The 19,191-nt window shown below is 47.3% G+C and overlaps 1 protein-coding gene across 1 annotated transcript in view; it reads left to right on the top strand.

Moving 5' to 3' along the window:
- Positions 1-6,722, top strand: part of Tmem233 (transmembrane protein 233) — a 32,017-nt gene extending 25,295 nt beyond the window's left edge. The window contains exon 2 of the mRNA XM_021161757.3: positions 6,582-6,722. Within this exon, the coding sequence (XP_021017416.2) occupies positions 6,582-6,722 (141 nt within the window). The remainder of the gene's footprint in view (positions 1-6,581) is intronic.
- The last annotated feature ends 12,469 nt before the right edge of the window (positions 6,723-19,191 follow it).

The following is a 19,191-nucleotide window of genomic DNA, read 5'->3' as shown; positions in this document are numbered from 1 at the left end:
TGGTTAGCACCGGGCCAGTGAGAGACCCTGTCTCTGTAAAAAGATGGTGTAGTGGCTATTCTTGGTTGTCAACTTGACTATATTTGGAATGAACTACAATCCAGAATTGGAAGGCTCACCAGTGACCCTTATCTGGAGGCTTGGAGATCCTTATCTGGATCTTGGTATGGAGATCTTGAGACATAGTGGCTATGGATTCCAGAAGATTAAATCTCCGAGTTTAAGGAGATTTAATCTGGGCTACACCTTTCATCTGGGATTAAAGGTGTGGTGGAACACACCTTTAATCTGGGCTACACCTTCTGCTGGAGACAATATAAGGACATTGGAAGAAGGGAGTCTAGCTCTTGCTCCTTCGCCTGCTTGCTGTGTGAGACTGAGTAACTGCTAGATCCTTGGACTTCCATTCACAGCTGTGACTGAACCATTGTTGGGAATTGGGCTGCCGACAGTAAGTCATCAATAAATTCTTTTACTATATAGAGACTATCCATAAGTTCTGTGACTCTAGAGAACCCTGACTAATACAGATGGATACCTGAGGAACAACACTTGTGATTATGTTCTGGCCACACCTACACATGCACACACATGACCAACCCCTTATACACATATGCACACTAAATAAATAAATAGATAATACCAGATAGCCAGGCATGGTGGTAGATACCTTTAATTCCAGCCCCCAGGAGACAGAGACAGGAGGATCGAGAGTTCAAGGCCAGCCTAGGTAACACAGGAAGCCCTTGTAATAAATAAGTAAGTTTTCATCAAGAAACAATGTGTTTCAATGATAACACAACATTAAGGTGGGAAAGTCTGTCACTACGACTCAGTCTCTTGAATAACGATGGAAACAGAGGACGGAGCTATGACAGAGCTAAAAGCGTCAGCTCGCCCTGTAGCGGGCAGGAACTAGTAGTCATATTTTTGGAACAAAGAAAAACATAAAATATCCAAACACCTATATCTATGTATGTGATACAGAGAGAGAGAAAGAGAGAGAGATACAGAGACAGAGAGAGATAGAGAGACAGAGACAGACGGAGAGAAACACCAAATAAGCTGTGTACTTTTTTGCGAATACCTTAACCTTTTGCCTTAACATTCTTCCCATCAGTAACACCATGGTGGTCAACTCCCCACCTCAGAGAGCTGAAGTGAGATAGTCCTGAGAAGAGTGTGACACGGTGTCACGCAGTAAGGAAGTCCATGGATGCTGCCTGTTGTGGTTCCCGTTTGTCCCGGGATGATGAGAAGCTGTACCCCCGGCCTCCCACCCTACTATAACAAAATGCCCCCATCAACTTACAGGGAGAAAGGGTTCGCCTCAGCTCAGAGATTTAGTGGTTTCTGTGCGTGGCCCTTCTGTCCTATGGCTTTTTGAGTTGTGAAGAGACAAGTATATCATGACAGGAACACGGGTAGAGGAAGTGACTCCCCTCACTGAAGCTGGGAGAGAGACAGAGACAGACAGAGAGAGAGAGATTGGAGGAGAGAGATAAAGATGCTATGAGTCCCTTCAAGGACATAGCCCCACTTACCTGACCCTCCCAACCCCACCTCTTGAATGTTCCACCACCAAGCCTGAATGAAGCACATGGCCCACTGGGAACATTCCAGAACTATAACAGGAGCCAAAACCTTTATAAAAGGGGGGATAAGAAAGAAAAAGCAAGCTGGGCATGGTGGTGCACGCCTTTAATCCCAGCACTCAGGAGGCAGAGGCAGGCAGATTTCTGAATTCGAGGCCAGCCTGGTCTACAAAGTGAGTTCCAGGACAGCCAGGGCTATATAGAGAAACCCTGTCTCAGAAAAAGAAAAGAAAAGAAAAGAAAAGAAAAGAAAAGAAAAGAGAAGAGAAGAGAAGAGAAGAGAAGAGAAGAGAAGAGAAGAAGGAAGGAAAGAGAGAGAGAGAGAGAGCAGAGAAGGAAAGGATTTGATTGGATTTACTTAGAAAGAAATCCAAAGAAGTCCAAGTTCGAAAGGTTCTACCAACTAGCCAAATGAAAAGCACAAGACTGGTGTCTAGAGGAAATATCAAGCGATACATCTGCTAAGTCTCCCAGGATTTACAGCAGGCTGTTCATAGTAAGAACAAAACATCCCCTCTGCAGCCTGTGCTGTGCTCCCTCTTTAACCTGTAGCCTGTGCTGTGCTCCCCCTGTAGCCTGTGCTGTGCTCCCCCTGTAGCCTGTGCTGTGCTCCCCCTGTAGCCTGTGCTATGCTCCCCCTGTAGCCTGTGCCGTGCTCCCCCTGTAGCCTGTGCCGTGCTCCCCCTGTAGCCTGTGCCGTGCTCCCCCTGTAGCCTGTGCTATGCTCCCCCTGTAGCCTGTGCTATGCTCCCCCTGTAGCCTGTGCCGTGCTCCCCCTGTAGCCTGTGCCGTGCTCCCCCTGTAGCCTGTGCTATGCTCCCCCTGTAGCCTGTGCCGTGCTCCCCCTGTAGCCTGTGCCGTGCTCCCCCTGTAGCCTGTGCTGTGCTCCCCCTGTAGCCTGTGCCGTGCTCCCCCTGTAGCCTGTGCCGTGCTCCCCCTGTAGCCTGTGCTGTGCTCCCCCTGTAGCCTGTGCCGTGCTCCCCCTGTAGCCTGTGCTGTGCTCCCCCTGTAGCCTGTGCTATGCTCCCCCTGTAGCCTGTGCTGTGCTCCCCCTGTAGCCTGTGCCGTGCTCCCCCTGTAGCCTGTGCTGTGCTCCCCCTGTAGCCTGTGCCGTGCTCCCCCTGTAGCCTGTGCTATGCTCCCCCTGTAGCCTGTGCTGTGCTCCCCCTGTAGCCTGTGCTGTGCCACCAACCTTGCCAGAGGGAATATGAAGCTGTCTTTACAAAGATTCTAGGAATCTTTGCCTCGCATTTGTGAGGCAGTCACATGTGAAGGACCAGGATTAGACATGCAGACATATTACTCTGGCTTTATCTCAGGGTGCAAATTTCTTTCTCCCAACATCAGTCTAAGTGGAAGCTGGAGGAGTGTCAGGACTATTTCCACAGGATTTGTGGGTGAAGCATCTAAAAGACATACCAATCTACTTAACACTGAGATATAAGATTAAATGACGTTTTTTATGTTCTGTTTGTTTCTGTAGCGTTTACGTGATTGGCATGTATCCAAATTGCATTCATAATTTTTAAAAATTTTAAGATGATATAAACCAGGGCAGCAAGGTGGCTGAGCAGGTAAAAGCACTTGTCACCAGGCCTGATAACCTGAGTTCAATCCACACGACCATTGCTTGAAGGAAAGAATCTGCTCCAAGATCTTAGTTATCTGAAGCCATCCAGGATCCTTCTTCGTCCCTTCAGACCAGAGGGGCGCCATTTGCACTCTGAGCTCTTTGGAAGAAAAAGATTTATAAACCATGCATTTTTCTCTAACACCCGTTTCTACAACTTTGATCTGTCCCATCTGCCAAGAGCCCCTGAGAATGACACTACAGCCAGGGTAGGAAGCACTTGCCAAAATGTCTGAGTCCCTGAGCCGCATCACCGCACTGGAGTGGGCCCTAGGATCCCTCCCACCGTCCCCAGCTCCCACTGTTAAATGTCTAGATGGGAGTGTCCAGCACTCGGTGACCCCCACCCCTTGCTCTCTGAGGAGGTTGGGGACACTTGGAGTACAAGGGTCCAACTTGTACAGAGGTAGGCCATTAGAGACGGGACTCAGAGGGCCTCTGCTCCACCTCTGGTTCCTGATCCCTTTCTCTCTGTTTCTGATCCTTGTCCTAATGTGAACAAGCTAATCACCCCGGATCTCTTGCAGCCTCAGGCAGACAGTAAACCCCTCCTCCTCCTTGAAGCTGTCTGTCGGGTGCTTTGTCCCAGCTATGAACAAAGTAACTCTTTCACGACCCTTAGGCTGGCCCCACCCCCACCCCCACCCCCACCACCATAGCAGAAGTCCCTTAGTCTGGAATCTTGAGTCTCTTCTGCCCTGATCCCTGCCCAATATCTTTATGTTCACCTAGCAGTCTTACCAGGGAGGGCCCTTCTCCAAGAGGCAGGAGGGGAAACGAAGTCAGAGCTAAGTCCTATATACAGAGAAGAAAATTCTCCTTGGCACTGAAAGAGGTTTTTTTTTTTTTTTTTTTTTTTTTAACAGTCTCAAACCTTCAGGATCTCTCTCATGAATCTTGGGGAGAGGGTGGTACCCAAGGAGGAGGAGAGTTACACACAGGGTGCCAGGCTGTTCTGATGGTGTGGAAGGATGTATCCATAGCTTGTACTCAAACCCCTTAGCGGGTTGGTCATTGTGGCTTTGCTGACCTGCCCCAAACAAGCCAAATAGCCCAGAGACCCCATCTCTCCCCTGAGCCCCCATCTCTCCCCTGAGCTCCTCATCTCTCCCCTGAGCCCCCATCTCTCTCCTAAGCCCCCATCTCTACCCTGAACCCCCATATCTCCTCTGAGCCCCCATCTCTCCCCTGAGCCCCCATCTCTCCCCTGAGCCCTCACTCTCTCCTAAGCCCCCATCTCTCCCCTGAACCCTCATCTCTCTCCTGAGCCCTGACCCACTCTTTCCTGAGCCCACAGGCGATGCCCTGACGATAGGTTTGCCTTCCAGTGTGACCCAGGCTGGTTATCCTCCCTACTTATTTGGTCACTGCTATTGGAGAGCAAAAGATTTTCTTGCCCAGACAGTCAAGAGTTAACCCTGTTTGAGGATCTCATTATGTTTCCTCTTCTTGCTCAAGTCTTCATGACTGCTGATCTCTAAGACATTTTCCAAGGACACACAAAAGAATGATAATTTGTCTGTCAGGGGTGGATGGTCTGAATCTTCCTAACTCTAAGCGAGCTCACAAGGTCGGAATTTGGATTCCTAATGCTCCTTGCAGTGACTTTGACTGTGAAGAATCTAAAACACCTGTCTGAACCTGGGTCTTCAGGATCACGCCCTGGCACACCCAAAGACCCCACGGTTACAATACCAGAGGAGGCTGGGGTTGCAGCCAATTCACAGGAAAAGCAGTGTCCAATTCACGTGTTAATTCCTTGAATCCTCTGTGTGAAGCTGCTTCCACTACTACCTCCAACCCTCAGACAGGGACAATGAGCCTTGGAAAGGTTGGCTGCTCCTGTACCTATCCCAGCTGCTCAAATAGAATCTGACCCATGAGATGAGATAGATCTTGCGCTTTCTCGACTATCCCAGGTGGGCCAGAGCTGGCCAGAACCAAGGACTAACCTGAAGTGCTGATCCCAGGCCTCTCTGCCTCTGCAGCCCCACCCCCACCCCCAATCTTAGGTGGTTCTTGGGGGATTAAAGGAGAAGGGCCAAGGCTCCCTGGGTAGCTTTTCTCATTGTTGCAACATTTTAACAGTCTGAGAAACTACATCTGGGTGTTCCAGTTAAAAGACAGTCTTGGCAGGGCTGGAGAGATGGCTCAGCGGTTAAGAGTGTGCCGGGCAGTGGTGGTGCACTCAACACTTGGGAGGCGGAGGCAGAAGCAGGCGGATTTCTGAGTTCGAGGTCAGCCTGGTCTCGAGTGAGTTCCAGGACAACCAGAGCTACACAGAGAAACACTGTCTCGAAAAACCACAAAAAAAAAAAAAAAAAAAAAAAAAAAAAAAAAAGAGTGGTTAAGAGCACTGACTTCGGCATAGAGAAGAATAATTGAGCCAAAGTTCTTAATGTTTTCTGTAAATAACCAACCAGCAGATAGACAAACACTATAACCTTTGTCCCAGGTCCCTAACACTGTCACTGTAGCACAAAAGCAGTCACAAGCAATTACAAACAAATGAGTTTGTGTCTGATCCAAATGAGCTATGCAAAAGCAGGGCCTGGGCTGGCCTGGGCTGTGGGACATACTTTGCAATGACTGCTTGACAGGGCCATGTCCTGCATGTCTTGACAGGGCATGTCTGCAGATATGTATCTGCAGGGTTAGATATGCATTAAGTATCTTCCACTTGGCAAGTGTGGCCATGGAAGCCGATATACTGGGCTAAATGAGAGAGGCCAACATCACCACTCATACAGTCTCTGTATGGGGGGGTGGGGGAGGGGTGGGGGTGGGGTAAGTAGGAAATACAGAAGCCTTGGGCTGAGGAAAGGCTTCCTGGGGACAGATGATCACAATGCTTTCTCGACAGCCTGACACTGAGATGAACAGTCTCCAGTGGCTCCTTAAGAGTGGTTCTAGCCCGGCAGTGGTGGCGCATGCCTTTAATCCCAGCACTTGGGAGGCAGAGGCAGGCAGATTTCTGAGTTCAAGGCCAGCCTGGTCTACAGAGTGAATTCCAGGACAGCCAGGGCTACACAGAGAAACCCTGACTTAAAAAAAAAAAAGTGGCTCTATGGGGCTAGAGAGATGGTTCAGTGGTTGAGAGTACTGACTGCTCTTCCAGAGGTCCTGAGTTCAATTCCCAGCAACACATGGTGGTTTACAACCATCTGTAATGGGATCCGATGACCTATCCTGGTGTGCCTGAAGACTGTAACAGTGTACTCACATACATAAAATAAATAAATCTTAAAAAAAAAAAAAAGAAGAAGAAGAAGTATTCTATCAAGACAGCCTGAGAAGGCTCATGCCTTTCTGTATAGAGTGTCTGTGGTCACCGGCTCTTCCTTTGTGTCCCCCAGTCTCTGAACAGCTACAATGATGGAGACTATGAAGGAGCCAGGAGGCTGGGGCGGAACGCCAAGTGGGTGGCCATTGCCTCCATCATCATCGGCCTCGTTATCATCGGCGTCTCCTGTGCGGTGCACTTCTCCAGGAAGTAAGTGGGTGCCCCGAACCCCTCCTGCTAGTAAGAGCTTTTCTCCTTGGGAGGAAGAGGCAGGTGGATTTCTGAGTTTGAGGCCAGCCTGGTCTACAGAGTGAGTTCCAGGACAGCCAGGGCTACACAGAGAAACCCTGTTTTGGGTGGGGGGAGCTTTTCCTGAATGGATCCGTTAAGATAGGTTAATACAGGCTTTGAGAATTTAAAAAAAAAAAAGGGCAGGGTCTTCATATTTCTTGTTACACAGACCATGCAGGGCATATTCAAGGTCTCTCTCTCTCTCTCTCCCACACAGGCACTCTGAGACCCAGACTATCAATAACTCAGCTGTATTATAGCAGTCCTATCTAGAGAAGAACTTGACATGACTGTACCCATCTTGAGTCATAACTGACATGTTTATCTGCAGAATGACCCTAACCAATTTTTCCTGCTTAGTTTCCACATATACACAAAACCATTAAAGTAGAATATGAAAGTTGACGATCAGACCCGGGCCCGAGGGGTACATCTGACCCTTCAATGCCCTCTGAAGATGAACTAGGGACATTCCAACAAGGATGGAGTTACCGTCCCCTTCGTTCTGACCCAAGCTGTAGGAACCCAACTGTTCTTGTACGCCCAGAAGCAAAGTTTCATCAGCAAATCTCCCCAGTAAAGTGTACCGGGCGGTCCTCGATCTGAGGCACCAGGGCCTGTCCTCACACGCTGCAACTGGATCACTCTGGCACGGTGGTAAATATTCTGGACCTCGCAGGCCACATGGTCTCTCTCACCACAAATACTTAGCTCTGCCACCAGGACACAGCTGCAGCCACAGAGTGTGTGGGGACAATCGCTGTGGCTGTGTCCTGGTAAAATCTTATTTACAGAAATGGGTATTTTTATCTGTGGGCTATGCCTCTCCAACCTTCATTTCTAGAGCAGGAAGTGACGTCAGGCTAAGGCAGGGAGTAGGGAAGATCAGAGAACTATAGGACTTCCTATTGCCTGAGCGAATCCCACTTAGGCTCACAATTAGGTGACAGAAGCCTGTCACACGGTCCCACCTGGCTGTCAGAGGGTAGGAGATGTGAAGGTACACATGGGACATCCAGGATCGTTCTAATAACCGTCTCACTACCTCACCACTTGTCTGTAAAATTATATCCTGCGTGACTTTGCATTGGGCTCATCGAATTCTCAGCTCAAGGGCGGAAGAGCCATGTGCTTTGCGATTACCCATGAGCCCTCCTCTCAAAGGGAGAGGGACGGTGATGTTTCTCTCTGGATTTGGACATATTTTTTTCTGACTTCTCTAATAAGCTGCAGTGAACTTTTCCCAACAGAATCAAGGCCATTTTCTGACAAAGGAAAAGGCCACATGGCACACAGCCCAGGCCCAGAAATGAGAAGCCTAAATCCATTGTGCTGAGAATCTTATAGCTTTTCTTCCTGGGTAACTAATGCGTCCTCCATCCTGGACCGAAGCACTCTGCCCCTGAGGCTGAGAACACCAACCTTTTTGTGGTGGAGAAGGGAAGAGGTCAGGTCCTTAATCTGGCTATAGCCGGCCCAGCCTTGACAACTGAGAGGAAGTGATGTCACAGGGGAACAGCTTCCTATGGGATAAACCAGATCCACAAGAGATGAGGACCAGGCAGACATGGGAGAGCCCAGGTCCTAACAGAAAGTGTCCCGAGGGGGAAACAGGTGACAGTGTCCAAGAACAAAGGGAACTCAGAATTGGTTTAGATGACGCTGGGGTCACCAAGTTCAGTGAAATGCAGAAATGTCATCCTGGAAAGGGGGACAATGAGAATACTGGAGAACAGATGCGAACATGCCTGACTTCATTCTTAAGAAGACTGTGCATGTGTGTGCGTATGTATGTGTGAGAGAGCATGAGTGTGCATGCATGAGTGTGTCTGTGCGTGTGTGTATGCATGGGTGTGCATGTGTGTATATGTGTGTGGGTGCATTGTGTGCATGTGTGTGTGCATGTGTGTGTGCATGTGTGTGCACGTTGTGTAGGTTGTTTATGTGTGTAGGTGCACGTGCATGTGTATATGTGTGGGTGTGTGGGTATGAATGTATGCATGTGTATATGTGTGTGGGTATGTGTGTGCACACATATGTATAATCGTGTATGTGTGCATGTATGTTTGTGTGTACATGCGTATGCATGTATGTATATATGTATGTATGAGGGTACATTGTGTGCATGTGTGTGTGCATGAGTGTGTGTGCACATGTGTGTATGTTGTATGTATATGTTGTATGTGTATGTGTATAGGTGTATGTGTACATGTATGTGTGTGCAAATGTGTGTGTACATGTATGTGTGTGCACGTGTATGTATGTGTGCATATGTGCATGCATGTGAGTGAAAGTGTGTGTGTGTGTGTGTGTGTGTGTGTGTGTGTAAGGAAATATGAAGCATTAGTAAATAGCACAGGCTTGGTACCAAACTACCTGGGCCTAGGTTCCCACTTACCCCAGAACAATTGTTTAAATTTATTAGCCTTCAGTTCCCCCAGCTGCGGTTCACATTAAGTAGGTGACAGAGAAAGGGTGCAGCTTAGTGGCTGCTTCTTAATGCATTGGACATGCAGATCCCTTACTAAAGTTATGGTCACTCTTGTGGCAGGAGGGGACTGGGTTGTTAAGAGTCCACTGAAGAAGGTTCAGGTCTGTGTACTCATGAGCCAAGCTCAAAAGACAGTGTCCTGGGGGAAGGAACAAGCCAGTCTTGGTTTCCTTTCTAAGGAAAACACAAAGTGCCCAGCTCAGACTTTAGAGCTAGGTGGGTTATAGTGACAGCAATATGAGACTCACAATGTCACCGGCACAGATTCTGTCACACACCAGGTGACATTCAGAGTGCTCACATGGCTAGCTTGCATAACCACTCCACACAACTCAAGAGGAGAGAATGTACTGTGTTACAGAGAAGGAGGTGGAGGCTCAAAGAAGCAAAGTAATGTGTCTAAAGTTTTACAGATGGCTGGCAGAAAAGATAGTATTTCATTGCAGTTCTTTGTACTGGACTTGTGTTTATGTGTGCATACATGCGTGTGTGTTCATGTGTATGTGTGTGTGTGTGTGTGTGTGTGCGTACAAGCACACGGACTTCACATGTATGTATCTGTGTGTGCAGATGGAGTCACTTCTGCAGGTCACGTGGAACTCAGGGGTTGATGGTAGGATCATCACCTCTCCACCTTTTTTTTTTTAAGATTTATTTATTATTATATCTAAGTACACTTTAGCTGTCTTCAGATGCACCAGAAGAGGGCGTTAGATCTCACTAAGGATGGTTGTGAGCCACCATGTGGTTGCTGGGATTTGAACTCAGGACCTTCGAAAGAGCAGTCAGTGCTCTTCGCCGCTGAGCCATCTCTCCAGCCCACCTCTCCACCTTATTGTTTGACATAGAGTCTCTCAAAGAATCCAGACACTGAAGCCTCAGCCCTGGAATGACTGACTTATACTTCCATACCTGGCTCTAGTGTTGGTGTAGGAGATCTGAAATCATGCTCACACAGCAAGCACTGAGCTGTGTCTCTGTCTCTGCACTATGACCTCACACTACCTGTCTGTCAGTGTCTCCTTTTCTGGGATGCCCAGTGACAGATATCAACGCTTCTGGCTTTACAGTCAACTCCAGCATTCATTCATGGGGGTGACAGCACTGTGAGGTTTGTAATGAGACAGGGCCAAAGCTTACAGATGTCAGGGTCAGGCAGAGAACATACCCAAATGTAGTGCCCTGGTTAGGAAACAGTAAGGGGGTGGGACGGGAAAGGATGATAGTGGTGAACCCTTCTAAAGGGAGCAACCAACCCTCCAGACATTGATCCCATTTTTAAAAGGTATTAGAAATCCAATTTAGATGTTGACAACTATACTGTTTGTCTTAGTTAGGGTTTGACTGCTGTGAACAGACACCATGACCAAGGCAACTCTTATAAGGACATTTAACTGGGGCTGGCTTACAGGTTCAGAGGTTCAGTCCATTATCATCAAGGTGGGGGCATGGCAGCATCCAAGCAGGCATGAGGAGTGCAGGAGGAGCTGAGAGTTCTACATCTTTATCTGAAGGCTGCTAGTGGAAGACTGACTTCCAAGAAGCTAGGATGAAGGTCTTAAAGCCCATACCCACAGTGACACACCTACTCCAACAGGGCCACACCTTCTAATCATGCCAACCTCTGGGCCAAGCACATACAAACCATCACACTGTTTAAACCCAAAATAAGGGTCAAAACCCAAGCATAAAATAATAACCACACCTGCAGATTGGAACCTGTCACCGTGGCATTCTGAGGTAAACATTTAGCTTTCGAACATAAGATTGTCAGGGCTGGCAAGAACATTCAGTGGTGATGAGTGCTTCCTGCCCTCAGCCAGGAACTGAGTTAGGTTCCCAGGACCCACAAGGGAACCTTGTGGCTCACAACTGCCTGTAACTCCAGCGCCAGGAGCATCTGATGCCTCTGGCATCCACTAGCACCTGCTGTATTACACACATGCACACACAGAGACACACATGCACACATTTTAAAAAATAAGGTGTTTTCCCTAAAATATCACGCAAGTTTTTCTTGACCAAGAAACCCAGAAGTTATGGCATAAGGACATCCGCTATTCATAATACAAATGTCTCCAGTTGTGACAAGGTATTGGTGTGTGCAGACTTATGGTTAAGGCTTTCCTAGTACAAATATGAATTATGAATTGGAGGCTACCTCTCCATTCTGTCTTCCTCGGAGTAGTGTCTCACAGTGGTTAGAGCATGGCTTTAGGCCCCAGGTTTTTACCAGGATTCAAATCCTAGTTCGGACCTGGTAATGTCTACCTGTAATCCCAGCAGTCAGAGTGCTGAAGCCCAGCTCTGTGAGTTCAAGGACAGCCTGTACTACGTATCAAGTTCCTGAGCTGCATAGTGAGACCTTGTCTCAAAATAAAACCTCGAGCTAACACACAGACCATCTGAGCCAGCTGTTAAGTTCCCAGACCTCTTTTATCCCCAGCTGCAAAAGAAGCTAGAATTGTCTTCCTAGCTATAAGTTCAGAGCCCTTCTAGCTACATTTCTCTCCAAGTTATCAAAGAAAACCAAAGAGGGTTCCCAGAGTTAGGATCCCATGGAGAAACTCAAATGATCTATAGCATTTCGCAAGAATGATGGTCAGCCTACTCTATGTACTAAGACCCTGACACAAATAAATTAATATTTTAATATTTGTTCTTTGTGTGTGTGTGTGTGTGTGTGTGTGTGTGTGAGTGAGAGAGAGAGAGAGAGAGAGAGAGAGAGAGAGAAAGAGAGAATAGAAATCAATTACATCTCCCAATAAGCTGAATAGCAGAGCCAATTTCTCTGTAATCCTTTGAGATAAAATATCCCAGCCCTACTTTGGAAGAATTAAATTGCATAGTAGAACTATTAAAGCACGGGTTGGGAAGGTTTAAAGATATTGTCATCCAACGAACATTTAGAGGATTTCAACTGGATAAATCAGATGTGAGCCCATCTGCAATTTTTCAGCTCTGAACTCTGTCCCTGATCCCAGTGTTTAAGAGAAGCCTGGTGGCGCGACCCTGGCATCCTTCCTCCTCCAAAGTCCAAGGCACACGAAGAGTGGCCCTTAGCAGGGTGGTCAGTTTTCCTTTACCTCAGCAAGCTCGCTGTCCTAGTTTGCTCTAAGGAAATAATGCCAAGGAGGGGAATAGGGTTACGGGCTAGCATGTGTCCCCACAGCAGGCTCTGTTGTGACAACTTGGGAGTCCGAAAGGACTTCATGGAAGGGCGAGGAAATCTGAATGAACAAAACAACAGGCCTGGGTGAGGCAAAAGTCACAAACGTGGGAACTTTCTGAGTTTAGTTCAAAACTCCTCTCTAAAGAAAAGGACTGATTTAAAAAAAAAAATGTTTGTATTTGCCTTTCAAACAAACAAACAAAACCAAGGGCATGGTGGCACACACCTTTCATCCCAGTACTCAGGAGGAGGCAGAGGTAGGAACCTGGTTTCTTTTTCTTTTTAAAAAAGATTTATTTATTATTATAAGCACACTGTAGCTGTCTTCAGAAACTCCAGAAGAGAGTGCCAGATCTCGTTATTTTGTGAGCCACCATGTGGGATTTGAACTCAGGACCTTCAGAAGAGCAGATAGTGCTCTTAACCGCTGAGCCATCTCTCCAGCTCAGGAGTCTGGTTTCTATGTAGACAGAGTCTACAGGACTGTCAGGACTAAATAGAGAGACCCTTTCTCAAAACAAAATAAAACAAGGGAGAGCTGCAGAGATAGCTCAGTGGCTAAGCCCACTGGCTGTTCATTCGGAGGACCTGGGTTCAATTCCCAGCACCCACATCAGGTGGCTCTACTGTTTGTAACTCTGGTCACGGGGATCCGAGGCCCTCTTCCAGTCTCCAAGGGCACCAAGCATGTGCACAAGACAGATACCTATATACATGTAAAATACCCATGTTCAGAAAATGAAAGGAAATAAATCTAACAAACTGATGATAAACGGGTGAGAGAGTGCCTCAGAGGCTAAGAGCCTTTGCTGCTCTTCCAGAGGGACTGAGTCCAGTTCCCAGCAACCACAGCAAACAGACCTGGGGTCACCCACAACTCGAGCTCCAGGAGACCCGACGCTCTCCTCTGGCTTCTGAGAACACTGAACTCACATACGAATACACACGCATCCATAAATAAAAATAATCAAGTAAATATTACTGGGGGCTGGAGAGATGGCTCAGCGGTAAAGAGCACCGACTGCTCTTCCAGAGGTCCTGAGTTCAATTCCCAGCAACCACAAGGTGGCTCACAACCATCTGTAATGGGATCTGACGCCCTCTTCTGGTGTGTCTGAAGACAGCTAGAGTGTACTCATATACAGAAAATAAATCTTTAAAAGACAAATAAAGTACTAAAAGAATATTAATCTCGAAAAAGTTTTTAATTAATATAGCTCAGTAATAAAATGCCAGCTTGGTGTGACTGAGAGCCAAGGTTTGGTCCCAAGCACTGAAAAATATTATCTAGTAGTAGTAATAAAATAGCTAGTTTTTAATTCTCAAATAATAATCAAGACAGAGAATAGAACTCAAATGGCCGATGTCTATTGTTTATCTTTAAACAGTCCCAAATCACAATAGTCTCTAACCAAACTCACACAAAGCTCTCATCCAATTCTGCAGACCACCTAAGCAAGTCACATGGTGCTGGGGGAGTGGTTTCATGTCATCAAATTCAGAAGATATGAGGATAATGCAAATATTCATTATTTTGCACAGAACAATGTCTTCTTGTCAGATGGTGCTGCTCCAAACAGCATCAGAAACTTGAAGTCTCTCAAAGTCAGAGACTTTTCTGCCCTCGAGGGGCCGGGAAAGTCGTAGAGATGAGTAAGGTGGTTTTCCTCATCCTGAACATATGTATATTCCTGCCCAGGACACTGTGTCTTCAGGGTGGAGCTTGCTCCTAATCACCTTGAAGATTCAAGCAAGGTTTGGCTGTTCTTGGTGGTCCTGTTTTTCAAAGCACCCTGAGCACTCAGACAGATTCAGCCAGGGGACTTGTAAGTGTAGATCTCTGGGTCCCAGACAAGCCCTGGGGTGATCTTAAAATATGCAGTATCTCAGGGCTGGAGAGATGGCTCAGTGGTTAAGAGCACTGACTGCTCTTCTGAAGGTCCTGAGTTCAAATCCCAGCAACCACATGGTGGCTCACAACCATCTGTAATGAGATCTGATGCCCTCTTCTGGTGTGTCTGAGGACAGCTACAGTGCACTTACATATAATAAATAAATAAATAAATTAATTAATTAATAATGCAGTATCTCACAGGAGATTAATCCGAAATATTCTAACATCACAGAACTACCGTCTTACAGTTTTTACTTAATGAAAAAACATTCTCACCCATGGGTGTGTGCCATAGAGCCAGACTGTTTACATGCCTTGCAGAGGAGATAAAAACATGTTTTCCTTCTCTCTCTCTTTTTTAATATGTTCAAAGCTGTGCACTTCTGTAATCAGATGTAGGTTGGTAGAATATCCCACACAATGAGAAGTTCTCAGCAAACACCAGCTGGGTGCCCTGCCATTCAGATACCGCCTCACCCTCTCCCCCCAACCCCCAATCAGGAGGTAAGCCTCAGATTAAATGTGACTTTCTAACACCTAGGAATCAGAGTTCCAGGGCCCCTCTTCAGACCCCGCCCATGTGTGTAGCTGACTCTTAGAACTCACAGAAGCACTAATGTGTACTTATTTGCGATGGAGTCCATCATTAAGGAGTACTCATAAGCATCCCGTGTGGGAGCCTCCCTGCCTCTCTGTGTGCAACCTCCTCCAGGCACAGGCTGTTGGAAATCTAGAAGATTCTCAAACCCTGCCTCTTTGAACGGTTGCAGGGGTTTCATAACTGTTGGCATGAGGAAATAACATTAGCTCAGCCTCAGCCTCTCTTCCCTTCCCTGGAGGTTGGAAAAAGAGATAGGAGCCGGGCATGGTGGCACACACCTTCCTTTAATCCCAGCACTCGGGAGGCAGAAGCAGGTGGATTTCTGAGTTCGAGGCCAGCCTGGTCTACAAAGTGAGTTCCAGGACAGCCAGGGCTACACAGAGAAACCCTGTCTCGAAAAACAGAAAACAAAAAAACCAAAAAAACCAAAAACAAAAAAACCCCAAGAGATAGGATTGAAGGCTTACTGACGGGTCATCACATGGTTGGTTTCCATGTCAACCACCCAGCATTACTAGGCTATCCAGGACCAAGCAGGAGTTATCCATTAGAACAAAAGATAATCTTATTACTCAAGAAAGTCTGAGAAACTCTGAGGCTTTATATCAAAATCTGATGTTAAAGAAAATAAAGGTAAGGGCTCCTGTCTGCAAGGGCTGAGGGGATCGCAGCTCCCGAGGGCAGGGGTCCTGCCACAGCCTGAAACACCTGCTGACACTTTGTGTATTGCTGTTTCTAAAATAATTCCACATCTCCTGCATTTTCTCCTCCTCCTCTCCCTCCTCCTCTTTCTCCTCCTTCTCTCCCTCCTCCTTCTCTCCCTCCTCCTCCTCTCCCTCCACCTCCTCTCCCTCCTCCTCCTCTCCCTCCTCCTCCTCTCCCTCCTCTTCCTCTCCCTCCTCCTCTTCCTCCTCTCCCCTTCCTCTCCCTCCTCCTTCTCTCCCTCCTCCTTCTCTCCCTCCTCCTCCTCTCCCTCCTCCTTTACCTTTTCCTTTTCTTCCTCCTCTTCCTCCTCCACCCTTTGTCATGGTCAGGCTCACAGCCTTGGTTAACATACTACTTGAGCGTGACAAAGTTTGAGCATCAAGGTAGTCACCGCCCTGTTCCACAAGTGTGGCGCTCTCGGGTGACCAAGTGGAGCTGAGGAACTTCATCTTACATCTTCTCTGGTGTTGAGCGTAATCAAACTTCACCTTGGAAGTCTCCAGAGGAGGGTGCCATTTTACACACTCGGGCAGATCTGATCGGCCCCAAACACACACACACACACACACACACCCCTGAACAATTCCCAGGACAGGAAAGGGCTGGAGGCTGAAGTCCTTGGCTGTGTCAAGCGCTCGCTGGCTGCCTGTACACCACGCTCACTGGGCTCACATGAAGAGAGTTAGAGTTAGGTTCCTGTCCACGGTCAGTTCCACTGCCTGAGTGTGCCGGCTTCTCCAGCTTCAGCTGAACAGTGGCCCTTATCCTTTGTGGAACAGCGTGGATTTCCCATTAAGTAAAATAAACATACAATGTGATCCCCAGACATTACCTCTATGTGGCCTTTAAATTTTTTTTTTTTTTTTTTTTTGGTTTTTCGAGACAGGGTTTCTCTGTATAGCCCTGGCTGTCCTGGAACTCACTTTGTAGACCAGGCTGGCCTCGAACTCAGAAATCCGCCTGCCTCTGCCTCCCGAGTGCTGGGATTAAAGGCGTGCGCCACCACGCCTGGCTAGGGCCTTGCTCTTTTTTTTTTTTTTTTTTGGTTTTTTTGAAACAGGGTTTCTCTGTGTAGCCCTGGCTTGTCCTGGAACTCACTTTGTAGACCAGGCTGGCCTCGAACTCAGAAATCCGCCTGCCTCTGCCTCCCAAGTGCTGGGATTAAAGGTGTGCACCACCACGCCCGGCTAAAATATTTTTAAAAGCAAAATTGTGTTCTTTACTGTGATTGGCTGGGACAGGGCTTCCAGGGTACTGTTTTTACATAGATGTATCTTCACTGAAGTTTATTCCTAATATAAATAGGGATATCACCTGTTCTTCAAAGAATATTCAGGCTTTCTTTATTGGCTCGGGTAAGTTAAGAGAAGGAAAATTCAAGACTAGATATCCAGCAATGGTAGATTTTTTTAAAAAAAATTAAAAAAAAAAGATTTATTTATTTATTATATGTAAGCACACTGTAGCTGTCTTCAGACACTCCAGAAGAGGGAGTCAGATCTTGGATGGTTGTGAGCCACCATGTGGTTGCTGGGATTTGAACTCCAGACCTTCGGAAGAGCAGTCGGGTACTCTTACCCACTGAGCCATCTCACCAGCCCCAGATTTTTTTTTTTAAACTGTGAAAAAAATATAAACTAGTGGGATATGATATAGCCCAGACAGTAACTAGGACCTGTGATCTTAGCATTTGAGCAGCTGAAGCAGGAGGATTGTCTCAAGCTTAAGGATAGCCTGGCCTACTGAGAGTCTGTCTCAAAAGAAAAAGGAGGGACTGCACGAATGAACAGGGAAGTGCAGTTTAGAACATTAGCTAAACACCACATCATTTTGTGGGTCAGATTGAAGCCGCTGAAAAGATTGGATGAGATCAAGGTTGGCAGAGCGGGGAAACACTGGCTGCATTTGGTAGAAGAGCAGCTTGGGACTGTCTTTGCAGCTCGTGCTCTCTCTCTCTCTCTCTCTCTCTCTCTCTCTCTCTCTCTCTCTCTCTCTCTCTCTCTTTTTCTAGACAGGGTTTCTCTGGGTAGCCCTGGCTGTCCTGGAACTCACTCTGTAGACCAGGCTGGCCTCGAACTCAGAAACCCGCCTGTCTCTGCCTCCCGGGTGCTGTTATTTTTCTTGTTATTTCCTAAACAACCTAGTGCCGACCTCCACGTTTACATTGTATTCAGAATTATAAATAATCTAGAGATGAAAGGATCTCATGCAGCGTCTACATAATTAGCAAGCCGCTTTATATAGGAAATCTGGGCTGTGTGAAGGGATGCTGGTATTTGTGGGAGTGTACGGACCTAGAGCTAACCCCACTTCAAAAGCATGAAAGCCTGATAGCATCCTCTAGCTGCGGTAAGTTCCACCAAATAAGACCAACAAGCCCTCAAGGTCCATCCCTGAATTCCTGTGCACTGTGTGTCTCTCTCACGTCCTCTCTCCCTCTCTGTGCCACACAGCCCCTGAGGAACAGCTCTCAGCTGGGAAGCATGGTGGATGGTCCTCATCTGCACACACTCCCAAAGAAGTTTCTGAGGAATGGATCCTTGATTTTAAAACTGTGAGATCTTTTCCTCCAGGACTCTCCAGAGGCGGGTCCCTGGCAAAAGAACACCCACTAGTCGGGAATGTAAGGAGCTATGCTGCAGTGCAGACACACCCACCAAAGCCACTGGCAGATGAAAACGAAAATGGCGTCTCCATGTCTCAGCTCAGCAAAACCTTTGCATCCATTCCTCCTCTTCAGGGATGAACTCCAGAAACCTCGCTGCTTCTCACCGGGACGTCTGGATTTGGGGGTGGCGAGGGAAGCAGGTGGCTTTCAGGGAGAGCTGTGAATGCTGGTGTTTACAAAAACAAGTACAACTACCATAGCATGCTTAAAGTTCCCTAGAACAGTTGAGGTCATAGACTTATTTCTTTTTTCCGTGTGGTGGGGTCTCCCCACCTCCCTCAGCGTCCCCAGAGTCCACCCAGAATTCCTAGGTTTTTGTCCCAGTTTTAATTTCCCCACCGCCTTCTCTTGCTTGTATCTGCATTGATCACTTGGAGCCTGAGAAGGAACCAGATCCTAGGCATCTGTATACCCTCTCCACCCCGTGGATGGAGTAAAAATGGCCATTTTACGTAATGTGGCTTTCTTTTCTATTTCTTTTAGCAAAGCTCAGGCAAGAGCTTTGATTTTTCTAGGAAGCTACCCTAAAGAGTCACACCCTTGTGCTTCTTCCCCGCCCCCGGCCCCGCCCCCGGCCCCGCCCCTTGTATAAAGCCAACAGCTTAGGTTCAGGATGCTGTTGTCCCACCCACCAGAGGATGCTGGCTTAGAGTTTTTTGCAGTGTGCAAAGCATGTGCCACCGGTGGTACTCAAGGCAATTTCTGATTAAAAAAAAAAAAAAAGATGGTAAATAGCGCTGAATTTCGAAGAAGGCTTCCTGCTTTATCCTTTTTCAGTCTTTGCTGCTGCAAGGAGAATGTCTCTCTTAGGTACCAGTGGGTCCTTCACACCTTCCCACAACGCCAGTCATTGCCCACCGT

The sequence above is a fragment of the Mus caroli genome, unplaced genomic scaffold (assembly GCF_978045245.1).
Source record: "Mus caroli unplaced genomic scaffold, Mus_caroli_1 scaffold_4, whole genome shotgun sequence".
NCBI lineage: Eukaryota > Metazoa > Chordata > Mammalia > Rodentia > Muridae > Mus > Mus caroli.
The sequence above is the reverse complement of the archived record's forward strand: the minus strand, read 5'-3'. Positions and strand labels throughout refer to the sequence as shown.